The 16,311-nt window shown below is 36.5% G+C and overlaps 1 protein-coding gene across 3 annotated transcripts in view; it reads right to left on the reverse strand.

The window, feature by feature from the left end:
* Nucleotides 1-434: 434 nt before the first annotated feature.
* The window catches only part of LOC139124774 (uncharacterized), a 148,701-nt gene continuing 132,824 nt past the window's right edge, over nt 435-16,311 (reverse strand). For 2 of the 3 annotated variants that reach the window (XM_070690884.1, XM_070690883.1), the window contains exons 4-7: nt 15,043-15,626; nt 13,455-13,727; nt 11,942-12,170; nt 435-2,286 (exon numbers count right to left, since the gene is read on the reverse strand). In XM_070690884.1, the coding sequence (XP_070546985.1) occupies nt 1,379-2,286; nt 11,942-12,170; nt 13,455-13,721 (1,404 nt within the window). In that variant the 5' untranslated portion in view covers nt 13,722-13,727; nt 15,043-15,626 and the 3' untranslated portion in view covers nt 435-1,378. Of the gene's footprint in view, nt 2,287-11,941; nt 12,171-13,454; nt 13,728-15,042; nt 15,750-16,311 lie in introns of those variants that run through there. The other variant, XM_070690886.1, reaches the window with a different exon arrangement.

Genomic DNA, 16,311 nt, shown 5'->3' on the forward strand with positions numbered 1-16,311 from the left:
CCTCATGCGGCCATTTTGAATAGCACGTAACACCCTGTTAATTATACATGAGCATATGCAGATTACTGGTGACTGTATACCTTAAACTGTTCTGAACACATTTTTTTCTCGTATTCACAGATATACATGTATACTCATTTTGAACCTGTCTTAACAGAGTTTTAAAGTGTGAGGTAAGGCTGTAAACATGGGATAGAGAACAAGCCAATCATACATTTTCACAGGGTGGTCACATGATAAAAAGTGCACCACGGTATAATCATTCGGAAAATTTAGATGAGATCTCTTAACTACCAATGTATAGGGGAGATGATTTTATCACTTCGTACTAAACATTTTCTTGAGACAGGAGTATCTGTCAGTTATGACTCACCACATAGGCTTAGAGAGCACACTGCTAACAAGGTATACACAGTAAAATATGTAGAGTTTTATTCAAATTAAATTAATTGACTACAAGTACACTTTATTTGCCATATTAAAGTTGTTTACCATACTTTCATAACATGTACATAGAGATTTACAGTATATACTTTAAAAGAGTTATTTATTCTAATACTTTACTCTCTGTGTATTGTTTTACAATTAAAATACTAGTATGTTTGAAATGCATATTGATTTTCAATCCATTATCATTTCTGTTATAGTTATACTTGTATTACTCAAACAATGAACCATTTTTTGGCAAGTATCATATAGTCAAACGAACAAGTCATCGTTGATGACACAGTCCCTATTTTTTAATTATTAATTTGATTACAGGTATCTTTGTACACAATTGTAAGACTGTGTGCAGAAGATTCGTACCATTTGTTTCATTAAATCTGTTGCAATATTTCTAGAAATCACCTTACTCATAAAAAATTCATAAAATATGCAAATTAACAATTAATTGATGTAATACTGACATATGTCATAGAGTGATATTAGAACCCTGTGTGAAAAACATCTGCACAAAGTTTCATCAAATTTGGCACAGTCGTACAAGATAAAGCGCTCTAATAATGAATTATGCAAATTAGCACCAATTATGCATGCCACACCAATATAAATGGACCTGCATATGTATGCCATAGTGTAGTATCCTTATACCAAGTTTAAAAAAGAATTGGCACAGGCATATCTCAAATATCTGCGTTCATGAGCCCCTATGCATGGACATAGCATTAATATTAATGCCATCCTTGATCCCCTGTGGATAAATCTTGGCAACCCTGTGGATGGATTTCAAATACAAGAAAGATAACGGCCGTCACGCAGTCATTTTTGATAGGATCACTAAAAAAATTGGCGTACATATATATGACATAGGGATTAATATCAACTTTCAATGCAATCACACCTTCAATCATGTGTGGATCTAGCTTAGATTTGAATCTTACTGATTTTTAGGATAATAGTAATGTTTTTTAGAAAACTTCATACAACATTTTTTTATCCATTGCTTAAAGTCAGTCATTTTAAGGTTTTTGAGAGGATTACCATTGATATTTGGGAATGCTGAGTGCTGTCGTCCAGCGATAAAATCATATAATTTTAGATCTTCAAACTGTTTAACCAGTATCAAAACATCTCCTTCTGTATTTTTACTTGTGTGTTTTCCTGATGGATGATGCACTTTGCTGATGGCATTGTAGTTTCTTACAATTCTATCTGTGGTATCTAGACTCCTGGAAACACGATCAATTATGCGCTGAGTAATGACTCCTCTATGGGAAGTCACATCATTCTTGAATGATTTATTATCATGCTCGATATCAAGGTCCATAGGATGATTGGTGTCAATTTGACCTTGATAGTTTACAGATCGATTCCAAGTTAGTTGGTAAGCTTTTCTTTCACTAAGCAAACACATGGTCTGACATAGTAACTCAAGTGTTGCATATGCATACTTTGGGCAGCCTGATACTTTGTAAAATAGCAGAAAATATTTATACAAACGAACAATACGGGCACCATCACCCATATGAATTGCATTATCATGATTTCTACGAAGAAGACACAACATCAACGTTGTGTGTGTATAATTGAATACTTTATCTTGTGTAAAGTGAACTGTCCCTGTACTTGTACTGTACGGTTGTATGTCTTCTGCAAACTGAATATGGAACTGCTCATGCTGCTTGAGAGAGACTGGCTGAACAAACTCCTGCTCACAGTACTTGCACTTAAGGCTTTGTTGCTCTTGTGTTAATTCAGGAACCTTGGTCATGACGTAGTTATCAACAAATGTCCGGGCTTCTGATAGAATGTACTGTTTCACATCACTCTTAGAATCAGGATTGTCTGCAAAAATATATAGGAACATTAATTGTATTACTACATTAATACATCAAAGAGATAGGATTTTGTTATGTAGGTCATTTACCCCACACTCATCATGACCTGAGTTCAATTAGTCTAGAACATTCCCAAGGTCACTGCCCTTGATGACCTCACAACCTTGAATTCAATTAGTCATGTTTGGAATGTTCTGGAAAGTTGATTAGTTGTGTAAGGGAGATAATTTTAGAACAGTAATTAGCATGTCAATAAAAGTTCTAGATTGTTCTTATATGCCTTTATAAAAGGGACGTGCTCAGCTTCCAGTCAGACTTTTGGGATCGTGTCTCTTGTGTGTTACTAAACTCCAGCAGTAGTCATTCTCAAGACTTTTCAAGACCTTCACTGCCAACGCTGGATTTATACTGTGGACTTTGTGCAGCTTCAAGCCTGCAAGCCAAAGGACTGTTCATTCATCCAACTGACTGTTACAACTCTGAGACTGGAGCTTTGCCGTCCAGCTGAGATAAGTAGTCTGTACACTTTTAAAGCTTGTACTCTATCCCTGACTTAGCAATTAGTTTTATTTTCGTAATAAATTTTGTTTAAACGTTAACTGCTGAGTTCACCCTTTTGTTCGTTTTCTCTGCACGTAACAAAATTGGGGGCTTGTCCGGGAGACGAATATTTTGAGCCGTTTGACAACATTTTGACAGCCTTTTCAAAACTACTATATACTGTGAACTCAGCGAAATTTAATCATGGCGGAATTTAAGCCAGACGAATTTATGGATGACCTTGATCAGGACACATTTAATTCCCTCAGAAAAGACAACCTCATAGCACTGGCAAATTTCCTTAAAGTAGATGTCAAAAGATCTATGCGCAAGCGAGAAATTCAATTCAAGATTGCAAAACATTTAGTTAATTCTGGCCATTTTGAAGAGTCTGCCTTAAAAGATTATGAGCCTGAGTCTTCCTTCGAACTCAAAAAATTAGAATTAGAAATTCAGGCAGATTTGGAGCTTAAAAAATTGGCATTAGAAAAAGAAAAAATACAAATGCAATTACAAATGAAAGAAAAAGAATTGCAAATGGAAGAAAGACAGAAAGAAAAAGAAAGGCAGGAAAGATTAGAAATGGAAGAAAGACAGAAAGAGAGGGAATTGGAAATGAAGAAAAGAATTGCAAATGGAAGAAAGACAAAGGGAGAAAGAAAGAGAGGAAAAAGAAAAGGAAAGAGAATTAGCTGAACACCGACTGCAGTTAGAAATGAGACGTTTAGAGCTTGGAAAGTCAGGAAAATTCTTCCCTTCAGACAATTTTGACATCACTAAGCATTTCAGGTTAGTTCCCCCTTTCCAAGAAAAGGATGTTGATAAATATTTTCTCCATTTTGAGAAAATTGCTCAGAGTCTGAATTGGCCTAAGGAGTCCTGGTCTATGCTTTTGCAGAGTGCTTTGGTGGGTAAAGCCAGAGAAATTTACATCAGTTGTCAGTAGAGCAGGCTTCAGATTATGATTCTGTGAAGGAATTAATACTCAAGGGTTATGAGTTGGTGCCTGAAGCTTACCGTCAGAAATTTAGGGATTGTGAGAAAGTGAAAGATCGAACTTATGTTGAATTTGCTCTAACAAAGGAACAACTGTTTGACCATTGGTGCTCTTCGGAAAAGGTCAGTCAGAATTATGACAAATTACGACAGCTCGTTTTGATTGAGGAATTTAAAAGGTGCATCCGGAGTGACATCAAGACGTTTATCAATGAACAAAAGGCAGATACATTAGAGGTTGCTGCACGTTTGGCCGATGATTATTCATTGACCCACAAATCTTCATTTCTCAGCAAACCATCCCAGTCCTTTTCCTACAGAAACAATGCAGGTAAATTTAACTCCTCCTTTTCATCCAAGAATTTTTCAAAGGACAGTAGAAAATCAAATGACAACAGTTCACAGAGTTCAAGTAACACTCCCACATCATCAGATCCCAAGTCTCAATCTCCTTCTGACAAACAGTTCGGTACACTTTCTTGTAATTATTGTAAGAAAGACGGCCATTTAATGTCAGATTGTTTCAAATTGAAAAGAAAACGTGAAGGTCAAAGTGGTCAAAGTGGATCTAAGCCCACCGGCTTTATTTCTTCATCAACTCAATTAGAGTCTAATAATGTGTGCAACACATTTTCTGAGGTTAAACCCCTCTCATCCCCAATTAATGAGGTCAAGGTCAATTCTTCACAAGATAGCATTATGGGTATTTTCGAACCATTTATTCATGATGGTTTTATATCACTTTCTAGTGATTTCTCTTCCGCTACCCCTGTCAAAATTTTAAGAGATACCGGGGTTCCCAGTCTCTTTTGTTGGCAGATACCCTGCCGTTTTCTGAAAAGTCATTTTCAGGTTCTAAAGTTCTTATTAAGGGGGTAGATTGTAATGACTACATTCCTGTTCCTCTCCATAATGTCTATTTGTCTTCGGACTTTGTTTCTGGACCTGTGGCTTTAGGTATTAGGCCTTTTTTGCCTTTTGAAGGGATTCACCTTCTTCTTGGAAACGACCTTGCTGGGGACAAGGTCATTACTAATCCACTTGTGACTGATAATCCTAGTTTAGATCAAAATCCAGAGCCAATAGAGGAAGACATTCCCGGCCTTTTCCCATCATGTGCCATTACTCGAGCCATGTCAAAGAAAACTTCTGAGAATCAAAATACTCTCAAAATAATGTCACAGATGTTGACTTAAATGACACCTTTCTCAGTCAGGTGTTTGACACGGAGCATTCCGTTATCCCTCGTGGATTTGAAACTTCCAGTAAAACTTCTGCTGACCAAAGTCAGACATTTTCTAGATCAAATCTCATTGCAGAACAACACAAAGACCCAGATATTTTGTCTTTGTTTGACAGGGTAGATGATGAAGATAAAACTTCAGATAGCTCTGTTTCCTATTATACAAAATCTGGTATTCTCATGCGTAAATGGAGACCTCCAGATGTTTTGGTTGATGACGATTGGGCTATAAAACATCAAATTGTGGTTCCAAAGCCCTACCGTGCTGAAATATTGCGCCTGGCCCATGAAACGCCCTGGGCTGGTCACTTAGGAGTCAGGAAAACTTATCATAAAATTCTCAGTCACTTTTATTGGCCTAATCTCAGGCAGGATGTAGCACATTTCTGTAAAACTTGTCACACATGTCAAATGGTAGGAAAGCCAAATCAGACCATTCCAAAGGCCCCTTTACAGCCAATTCCTGCATTTCAAGAACCATGTAGTAGGATTCTAATAGACTGTGTTGGGCCCTTACAAAAACAAGATCAGGAAATGAGTACATGCTGACAATAATGTGTACATCAACTCGGTTCCCAGAAGCCATACCACTGAGAAATATAAAGACAAAGACTATAGTGAGAGCTTTAGTCAAATTTTTCACTTTATTTGGCCTCCCTAAATGTGTCCAGTCCGATCAAGGCTCCAACTTTATGTCTGGTATTTTTCAACAAGTAATGGATCAGCTAGGCATTAAACAGTATAGGTCATCCGCCTATCATCCAGAAAGTCAGGGTGCTCTTGAGCGATTTCATCAAACTTTGAAAAACATGATTAGGACCTACTGTTTTGACACAGAGAAGCAGTGGGATGAAGGAATTCATTTTCTGCTCTTTGCTGTTAGAGAGTCAATTCAAGAGTCTCTTGGTTTTAGCCCATTTGAGCTTGTATTTGGACATACAGTCCGTGGCCCACTTAAGCTCGTTAAAGAGAAATTCCTATCAGACGATGATGATTGTCTGAATATTTTGCAATATGTGTCAGATTTTCGTACAAAACTCTCTAAAGCATGTGAATTAGCCAGAGATAATCTTGAGTCATCTCAGCAGTCAATGAAAACCAAATATGATAAAAGCACTTCAAAACGGAAGTTTGAAACCAGGTCAAAAAGTTCTTGTTCTACTTCCAATTCCTGGCAAACCACTCCATGCTCGTTACTTTGGGCCTACGTAATTGATAAGAAATTGAGTGATTTAAATTACATCATAATAACACCTGACAGGCATTTCATACACTTAAAGCCATACTGCAAAGTGCCCCAGTGTTGTCTGCACCAGATTTCACTTTGCCATTCAAATTAGCTGTAGATGCTAGTGATACGGCTGCTGGTGCTGTTTTATTGCAAGAGGATAGTCATGGTGTAGATCATCCTGTTTGCTATTTTTCACGCAAATTTAACAAATCCCAGAGAAACTACTCTACAATTGAAAAAGAGTGTTTATCTTTGATATTAGCTTTACAGCATTTTGAAGTTTATGTTACTTCTTCAAATCAGCCAATAGTGGTTTATATTGATCACAACCCTCTTGTTTTTTCTGCAGAAATTTAAAGGCAAAAATCAGAGATTGCTAAGATGGAGTTTAATGTTACAGGAGTTTAATCTTGACATTAGACATATCAAAGGCAGAGACAATTTAATTGCAGACTGTCTCTCTCGTATTTAGAAATTATTGTTGTTCACTTTCAAGAAATTTTATTGTTGTTCACTTTCAAGAAATTTTACTTTAGAGTAAAACAAATTTGAGTACTTAAATCCTTTTCAAGATTACATTTGTAAAAGAAAGATTTTCTTTGAAAAATTTTCTTTTTTTTGAAGAGGGGGTGTGTTATGTAGGTCATTTCCCCCACACTCATCATGACCTGAGTTCAATTAGTCTAGAACATTCCCAAGGTCACTGCCCTTGATGACCTCACAACCTTGAATTCAATTAGTCATGTTTGGAATGTTCTGGAAAGTTGATTAGTTGTGTAAGGGAGATAATTTAGAACAGTAATTAGCATGTCAATAAAAGTTCTAGATTGTTCTTATATGCCTTTATAAAAGGGACGTGCTCAGCTTCCAGTCAGACTTTTGGGATCGTGTCTCTTGTGTGTTACTAAACTCCAGCAGTAGTCATTCTCAAGACTTTTCAAGACCTTCACTGCCAACGCTGGATTTATACTGTGGACTTTGTGCAGCTTCAAGCTGCAAGCCAAAGGACTGTTCATTCATCCAACTGACTGTTACAACTCTGAGACTGGAGCTTTGCCGTCCCAGCTGAGATAAGTAGTCTGTACACTTTTAAAGCTTGTACTCTATCCCTGACTTAGCAATTAGTTTTATTTTCGTAATAAATTTTGTTTAAACGTTAACTGCTGAGTTCACCCTTTTGTTCGTTTTCTCTGCACGTAACAATTTGCATGTATACTCAGTAGGGATTTAACTCTTTGAGTTACCGTATGTAGTTTTACCCGTCAAATTTTTAGCACAATATGTCACTACATTTTAAAGAATTTTTTCTATTTTTTTTGTTAATATTTGACCAAATGGACTTCACAATCATATGGGTGATGGTGTCGGTATTGTTCGTTTGTATAAATATTTTCTGCTATTTTACAAAGTATCAGGCTGCCCAAAATATGCGCATGCAACACTTGAGTTACTATGACAGAAAAATTTGAATTACTACAATATTTTATCAAAATTTTGGCAAAAATATTGAAAAATGTTGAATTGGGTATATTTTACAAAGGCAACAAAAATTGAATTTGGCACTTAAAGGGTTAAGAGTACTTAATGAAGTATGTATTAATGCTCCATTACTAGTCAATATAAAATTATCAATACTTATGCTTGCTGATGATATCGTACTTTTATGAACCACAATGCATGCTTCACAGTATTCACAAAATCTGATCAATTATTCAAAAGAAAAAAACTGGAGATTGTTCCATGCTATACCCATTTCAGTTTTACTTTTACTTTACCTATAAACTTTAAAAAAAAAGGTCAGTTTTGGAAAACAAGTCATTGACAATGACACAGTCCCCACTTGTACTTTAATTATAATATGCTTGGCTGGAATTTGGCAATCTGATTGGCTGGAGCCGGGGTTTATATTCTAAACAAGAAGACCTGCGCGCCGCGTAACATTTTTGAGCTCGCGCAAATTTCGAACGTCAACTTGGGAGCTCAACGCGCCATAATATCGAACAAATCTATGGCTTCAGATTGATTTTGATTGTTAAATTTTAGTCTAGTGCAGCTTGACGAACCAACATATGAAGAGTTTCTGTAAGCAGCGGAGGCTATGTAACAACAACATAATTTTTTAAAGTTTTATGAGCGTTTTTTGGAGTAAAATTCTTCAAGTTCCATGTCTAATCGCGATATCGATGCGTTGCGTAACCGTATTTTATGAATTCAACTGTGCACGCGCGCGCGTTCGGAAACGTTCTTTTTTTGAGTTTGTATGAGGCTGGCGCTCCTTAATGAGGTTATAAACGGTGCGCTCAGGTATTTGGTTGCGGATATAAGACCTCTGGGGTGAAAATTAGCATATTTGGGTGAAATAATCACCTCGCTTCGCTCGGTGATTATTTCCCGCCAAATATGCTAATTTTCACCCCAGAGGTCTTATATCCGCAACCAAATACCCTTGCTTGCCGTTTATAACCTCTAATTACAAGTCATCTGAGAGGAAAAAGTCCTCTTCATTAATTAGGTCTGTGATGAAAAATACTGCGATACAGATGGGGCTTAATGGCCAAAAATGAGTTCCATGGTGGTGAAAACATAAAAATACCGCAATTATACGGTGTCGCTCACATTTTATCAGAACTGGTACATACCAGTATGGGTACCAAAGATCAACCAGAAAAACAAGAATGACAAAAGCAAGTCAGGTCTGCAACTTAGGTACTGGAGGTCATCTTTAGGAACATGCATATCAACTTCCATAGCAATGGGACAAGCAGATCCTCCATACATAAGCAGATGTCAACAAAAAATTAGCCAGAGAAGCTTGACAAAAAGAAAAGGTGGGAGAGTGGGGAAAAAAGAGTAGGAAAAATTATAAAAGGGATCTTTTAAAAATGAATGCTACCTCATCAATCTTCTATCCCCTACCCCCTCTGAATATCAAATGTTCCATCCCTTGGTTGACCATGTTTACATAAGACCAGCTGGTAGTATATTTACAACTTTGGGAATGTTTTAATTAATGCTATGAGTGCTTTTATTCAAATGTAAACAGCACTTAAATCAGTTACAGATAGTGAAATTCCTTCCACTGTGGGGGGGGGGGGGATTATGACATCTGGAATTATCCTGGATCCAAATTTCTCATCAGTTCTTGTGTGTCTTAGATGCGAAAGTTGCAAAAATTGGTTCGCAATGAAAAAATTTACCTCAGCTCTGTTTTCAGGATCAAATTTTACTACAAATTGATATTAAACAAGACAAAATTATGTTCACAGCCTTCGAAACTGTCTCACAACAAATCCTTGGTTGGTGTAGGTCATTTAAGGTCACAAAAGAAAATTACCTAAAATATAAATATTTGGGGGTTTCCCAACACTTTGAGCAGAAAATTTATCTAATAACATCCCTCGGGACTTTTGTACCAAATTACAAAGCTATCAGACAAGTAATTTTGAGAACAGGTTTTCTTGACCAAATATGACAAAATTGTCTTAAAAATACAAATTTGTATATTTCAGGACAATTTCCACATATCTAACTATTGTCATCCCTGGACATCTGTACACCAAATGTAAAAGCCGTCTGTCCAGGGGCTTTAAAATGAAAATATTTTTTACGATTTTTTGACCAAAAATAACAAAAATTGCCCCAAAACAGTAATATTTCCAATTTTGTCATAATTTCAACAATTAGAAGGGTAACACCCTTGCAAACATCCAATCCAAATTTGAGAGCAATTGGGCTAGCGGTTTCAGAGAAGAAGAAAAATAACCAAAAATTTCAGCAAAAATATAAAATTCAAGATATCTTCACGATATTCATCAAACTGATTTGGATCAACCTTAGTAACCTGTATACCAAATATCAAAACTATCAGATTAGTTATTCTTGAATAACAAAAAAATTTGTCCAAAAATTCGGAAAATTGCCCCAAAATTACAAATATAAAAATTTCAATTCAATTTGTATACACTTGACTGATGTCATCCTGAGGAACATGTATACCAACTTTCAGAGCAATCAGATGAGTGGTTTCAGAATTATCATTTTTTGACTAAAAACTGAAAAAATTACCTGAAAAATAGAAACATGCAAATTTCATCCTAAATTTTACACATCTGCTTTAGAATACCTAAAGGAACCTGCACACCAAGTTTCAACCCTATCTGACCAATGGTTACAGAGTTTTAGCAATTTGCAGGGTTTTTCCTTTTTTCCCCCTCATTTGCATATTTTTGACACTGACAAGTTCATTTGAACAAATTCACATCTCCACCCCTAGGGGCACCTGTACACCAAATACTAAGACAGTAGGTTCTGCCGTTTAGCTGTTTTTGATGTGGACGGACATACAGACATACATACATACATACATACATACATACATACATACATACATACATAAAGACATGCAAATGGCATGCAAATGAACTGATTCAGCCTATACGATTACCTCACATTGGTAAACCAAATGTGAGCTAAAAACAAATGTAAGCCGCCATACTGATTATAAAAGGTCATTAAAATGAATCAATTAGTACTTAAACGACAGGATGCTGCCAAACATTTTTGCATCCTATCCTAACGCTAACAGATTATCACCATATTTCATAAAGTTTGATGCAGTATAATTGATGTGCATATGTATAATATTTATAATGTCCTTGTACCAACTCTGAATAAAATCAGTTGAGATGTGCCTGAGTTATGGCTCTGTATATGATAAAATGATAACAAAATGGCCGCAAGGCGGTCATATTAGTTCATATTACAACAAAAATCTATATGCATATGTATGACATAGATCAATGCCCTTGAACCAAATTTCAAAGAAATCAGTTGAGACATGCCTCGGCACACAGTCCATGTAGCCGACAATGAGATGCAAATGATATGCCGTAATGGTCTCCTTGACTAACTTTCAGCTGGTTGCTCACTTTCTACTATTTTTATAGTATTTTATACAAAGGCACAGACTTATTCTACCTTCAACTTAAAACTGATAGTGATTTTGTAGCTCGTTCTTTACTATTTTTCATACTTTTGGGTAGCCGGTAACAGACACTTCGTCTTCGTGTCGGCTACATGGATGATCTGCCCATGCCTCAGTTATGGCTGAAAACACAAAAAAATTGTAACAAAATGGCCGTCTGACGGCCATCTTGAATTGTATCACAAAACCAATCGACGTGCATCTGAACGGGGTAGGGTACTATCCTTGTGCAAAGTTTGAAAGAAATTGACCTTGGCATGTCTGAGATATCTCCATGAACGGATTGACTCACGGATGGACGGACGGACATGACCCAATCTAGAAGCCCCCTGGACTTCATCTGTGTTACTGCACCCTTTTTGCAATTGAATACGATGAAAAACTAATTTTTTATTTTTCTTGGCCTTATACATGGGAGACTATGGAGACCTGACTTGTGCATGGGAGTACCGTATATGGAGAACTGACTTATGCATGGAATCTATGGAGAACTGCCTTATACATGGGAGTCTATGGAGGTGTAAACTAAAAAGTCCTCTAACATGGCCAAATTTGATCGCATTGTGAAGCTTTAACAAGAAGGGCTTTCTTGTTTCTGTTGAGTCTGTTCTTCTACAATGCAATTCTCCTAGCATTTATAAATAGTTACAAATTGCGACAACTTGTACCTTCGAACTTATTCCTAGTTGGTGATGAATTGACATCCTTCAAACCAAAGTGATGTAATGCCCCAGATACTAGGTATGCATCAGTGAACTTATTCAGTAGTTCAGCAGATGCATAGAAATCCTTTGATGGTGTCGATGATACATTATGTGCTTTCAATGCATTGCGAGCAGCATACAGCGTGCCAATATCACGGCTTGATGATGTTGAATACAGATGTTTCCATATTACCTATGAAAGATAAAAAAATAAACAGCTGAAATTGTACAAGCTTTAATCTGTACAGTTTAAGCTCATTCTGAGAATTTATTTCCTTGCTAGAGACACTTAAACTTCAAACATTTTGCCTACATCATTGTTTGATCCAACTCCACCTGTATCCATGAATTGGGTGAAATGGCTAAAGTTGAGAGTAGTTTATTTCATCTAGTTGTTCACACACATAATCACTACTCTACATACAGCAAAGTGGTAATTTCTGACACTTTTGAAGTTCTGCATTGACAATATTTTGCACAATGAGTGATTTTATACATGTGTCCCCTGCTTTCATGATATATAATTACAAAAATGTCCACAACAGTGACTTTATCTCTTTAAAGGGAAGCTATCTGTAACTTTTGGCTACTTTTTATAGTTTTTGTTTTGTGTAATCAACTATATTTTCTCTTTCAATACCCTACAGAATAGTAAAATTCTATGGTCATACTAAGGAACCTGTACACCAAGTATAAAAGCTGACTGACCAACGGTTTTGAAGAAGGAAATTTTTTACCAAAAACAGCTTTTTTGAGCTAATTTACATACTTTCAACAAAATCATAAAACAAAAAATAAGGGTTTGTCATAATCATACTTTGCATCTACACAACAAATATCCAGTCTGTAAGTACTGCGGTTCTCAAGTTGGACATCTTCACAAACGGACGTACATACATGGTCGTTTTAAAAACATTCCAAGACATCTTAGACTTTGTACCCTTTGTTATTCTGGTGTTGGTGATGAAATCCATTGTATTTTATTATGTCCAAGTAAACCAGCACAAACTGTACGAACAATTTACTTTGAAAAAATTTTTAACATTCAGAACAAGCTAAAATGCTTTGACAATGATTCTCTTTTTAAGAACTTTTTGTCATGTACTGACAGTTGCATTGTTCACGTTGTTGCAAAATACATGAATGAATTGTTACAGATTTTCAGACAGAAAGTTTAATCACTTCTGAGCTAATTTGAATGAAGTGAATCTGAAAACTTTTCAGTGTTATACATTTTCTTCCCCTTCTCTCTTTCTTTCTGAGCCAATGTCATTATTGTGAACATGGCTAATAAATAAAATACAGACTGAAGATGGATGCCGGACGTATACCCATCCCAATAGCTTCTATAGATTATTGTCTATAGTATCTAAAAATACTGTAATTTTCTCAGAATAATGTGTTTAGGTGGATGTTTCAAATCATGTTTGGAAATCCCTTGTTGGCTCATGTATCATATGCTATTTTAACAGTTTACCTTCTGCCATTCTGCTTGGACATGGAAGTCCTCAATTTTTGGGATGAGACCTTCTAGTCTCTTGCTGGGTGTTCTACCATCTACCTTTGAAGACTGTGCTTCTTTATGCCGTTCAAAAGTAAGATAATCTCCACCACTTAAGACCTTTACAGGTTGCGTTTCTTTATCTGGTAGCTGGTCTTCATGGAATGGCACGTACTGGTAAAGGTGCTTGACTATGTCAATCATGTCATCGACATACTGTTCATTCTTTCCCAAGATTCCCATATGCACCTGAACAAAATCAACAATAATGCCATGGTTACAAAAATTTCCATGGAAAGTAAATATTTTGAGGTTCAAACAAGACAAATAGCCCTGTAGCAATGTAGGCCTGTATTAACAAATGTTGTAGATGTAAACGCTACTGTATGCCTGCAGTTTATTTGGTTCTAGTGGAGAGGGGTTCAAGACTGACATAAAATTTAGGTCAGTCTAAATTTATGTCTGCAGACATGTAATACTACTGACCATGGTACCAGGTGATCCCCTTACCATTGATTCAAATTAAAGAGGAGTCAGTTTAACACATCAGACATACTTTTCCTGATTTTCTTACAGCCGGTTGAATGTTTTATTAATCATTTGATAAATGTGTTCTTCTTTCACATCACAGTTACCGGTACTATGATCTTTCCCCCACCGTTACCCAGAATGCATGACCAGCACAGACTACATCTAAAGATTCATAAGAGGGGCTCACAAAAAACATGACTATAACAGTTGACAATTTGCTTGCTTGTGTGTGTGGTTTGGCAGTTGTAGTTTGTACATCAATATCACCCTTGAATTTAGACTAGCTTGCTTTGATTTAAAAGGGACAATATAAAATGTGATGTTTTGACAGTTATTTTGCTCCGTGTAGGACCTACATTGAATACAGCATGTTTAAATGTTGAGTGTTTGTATTATAAACACAGCATATATGGTGAAATAATCATCAAAAGTTATAGCTATTGTGCCTGTAAAGAAAGAGGTATGGGAGAATGGGCATTTCAAAAGAGTTGAAGAAAAGATCCTTTGTCTGAAATATGCAACTGTTTATTAGAAATACAGGATTTATCCCCTGTGTACCTATACAGAAACTGTTAGCAATTCTCAAAACACAACTCTTGAAACTCTTCTCAGGCCAGATAGAAAAAAAATCTTGTTTATCAGATTTTTCTGACCAAGCTTCAGAAGTGTTATGCAAAAATTTATAAAATACTTTTTTTGGTTAAAAACAGCAAAATCTTCCACCAGTTTCACCAGTACTGAAAACCTTGTCAAGATTTTACAACTTTCATTAATAACAGAGTGAATTGTGTGCAACGGTTCAGCAGGATAAACACGTTCACAAAACTGCAGATTCAAGCATTAGTTATGCAGATCTGTGAGAGGAAGGGCTTTAAAAGCCCATCTAGCAAACCAATTTTCAAAAACAAATTCAAAGTCTGCAAAAGTAGACGTGGCAATTCTGATGACCAAATTATTTTTTCTTCCTGGCCTATAGGAATTTAGATACATGTACATACCAGTATGTCTATTCTATCCACTATTGCATGCTTACCTTTTCTGTTTTTCTCTTAGTACTGTTCAAATTCTCATGATCGATATATTCCTCCACATCAGTGCAAAATGGCAGGCAGGGATATATTTACTCCAACACCAAATGACAATCAATGTTAATTCTTGGGAAAGCAATTCATTGTCATCACTATTTGGTAGAATGCGCTTCAACCAGACACACGATTCTTGTAAGCTACTATCTGATACAAATGATGATCCTTATTCTGGTTAGATAATGTCATTTGACGCACTTTTGTCTTAATGTCAACATTATCGCCTGTAAAGGAATAACCTGGGCTAAGCTTCCCTACAACACTTGAGTTCATCTTCAATCAGTGACGTATGTAGAATCCTGTCTGTAGTTGTGTCATCAACACTCCTGAGTTCCTTCAAACCTTGCAAGAGTTTCTGTTCTCTAGTGTAGTCTTCCTCAACTTTCTTTTTCCATGACAGCAATTGATGGTCAAAATTCCTGCCAAAGTGCTCCATCATTGCATTTGCACAATTGATCATAACATTCTACTGGGTAGGTTACGCTCTAGTTTTGGTATTCAAGGGGTTGCTTTAAAATGGTTTGAATCCTTTCTGAAAGGTAGAACACAACAGGTCTCTGTCAAGTCGATGTTATCTAACAAATGCATTTTAAAGTATGGTGTACCTCAGGGCTCAGTATTGGGTCCTGTCTTGTTTGCTTTGTACATGACTCCGATTGAGGATATCATCACGCGTCATGGCTTAAATTCTGTTTATATATGCAGATGATTCTGGATTGTACATTGCTTGTGACATCCTTACCAGCTCCACTATTGTTCAGCGTATAGAAGCATGCGTCGATGAAATTCGTAATTGATGATGTCCAATAAGTTGGCACTTAATGACGGGAAGACAGAGGTTGTCTGGTTTACACCCCGAAATTGTACGGTTGGTTCACAATTTGGTTCTATGAATGTACGAATAGGTGAGGACACGATTTCGCCATCCACTGTTGTACGTGACCTTGGTGTAATGCTTGACTCGTTCGGTCTCATGGACGAGCATATTCGCTATGTTTGTAGGGTGGCATCTCATTCACTTTGGCGGATAAGTAAAATTAGAAAATTGTTAGACCAGCCCAGTGCTGAAAAATTGGTTCACGCTTTTGTCACATCGAAGTTAGATTATTGTAACAGTCTACTTTTTGGTCTACCTGCATATAAATTGAGCAAGCTTCAACACATTCAGAACTCTGCTGCTCGTTTGGTAACTGGACGGAAGATGGGCCGTCACATTG

This window comes from Ptychodera flava, assembly GCF_041260155.1.
Source record: "Ptychodera flava strain L36383 chromosome 23 unlocalized genomic scaffold, AS_Pfla_20210202 Scaffold_24__1_contigs__length_23054250_pilon, whole genome shotgun sequence".
Classification (NCBI taxonomy): Eukaryota; Metazoa; Hemichordata; class Enteropneusta; family Ptychoderidae; genus Ptychodera; species Ptychodera flava.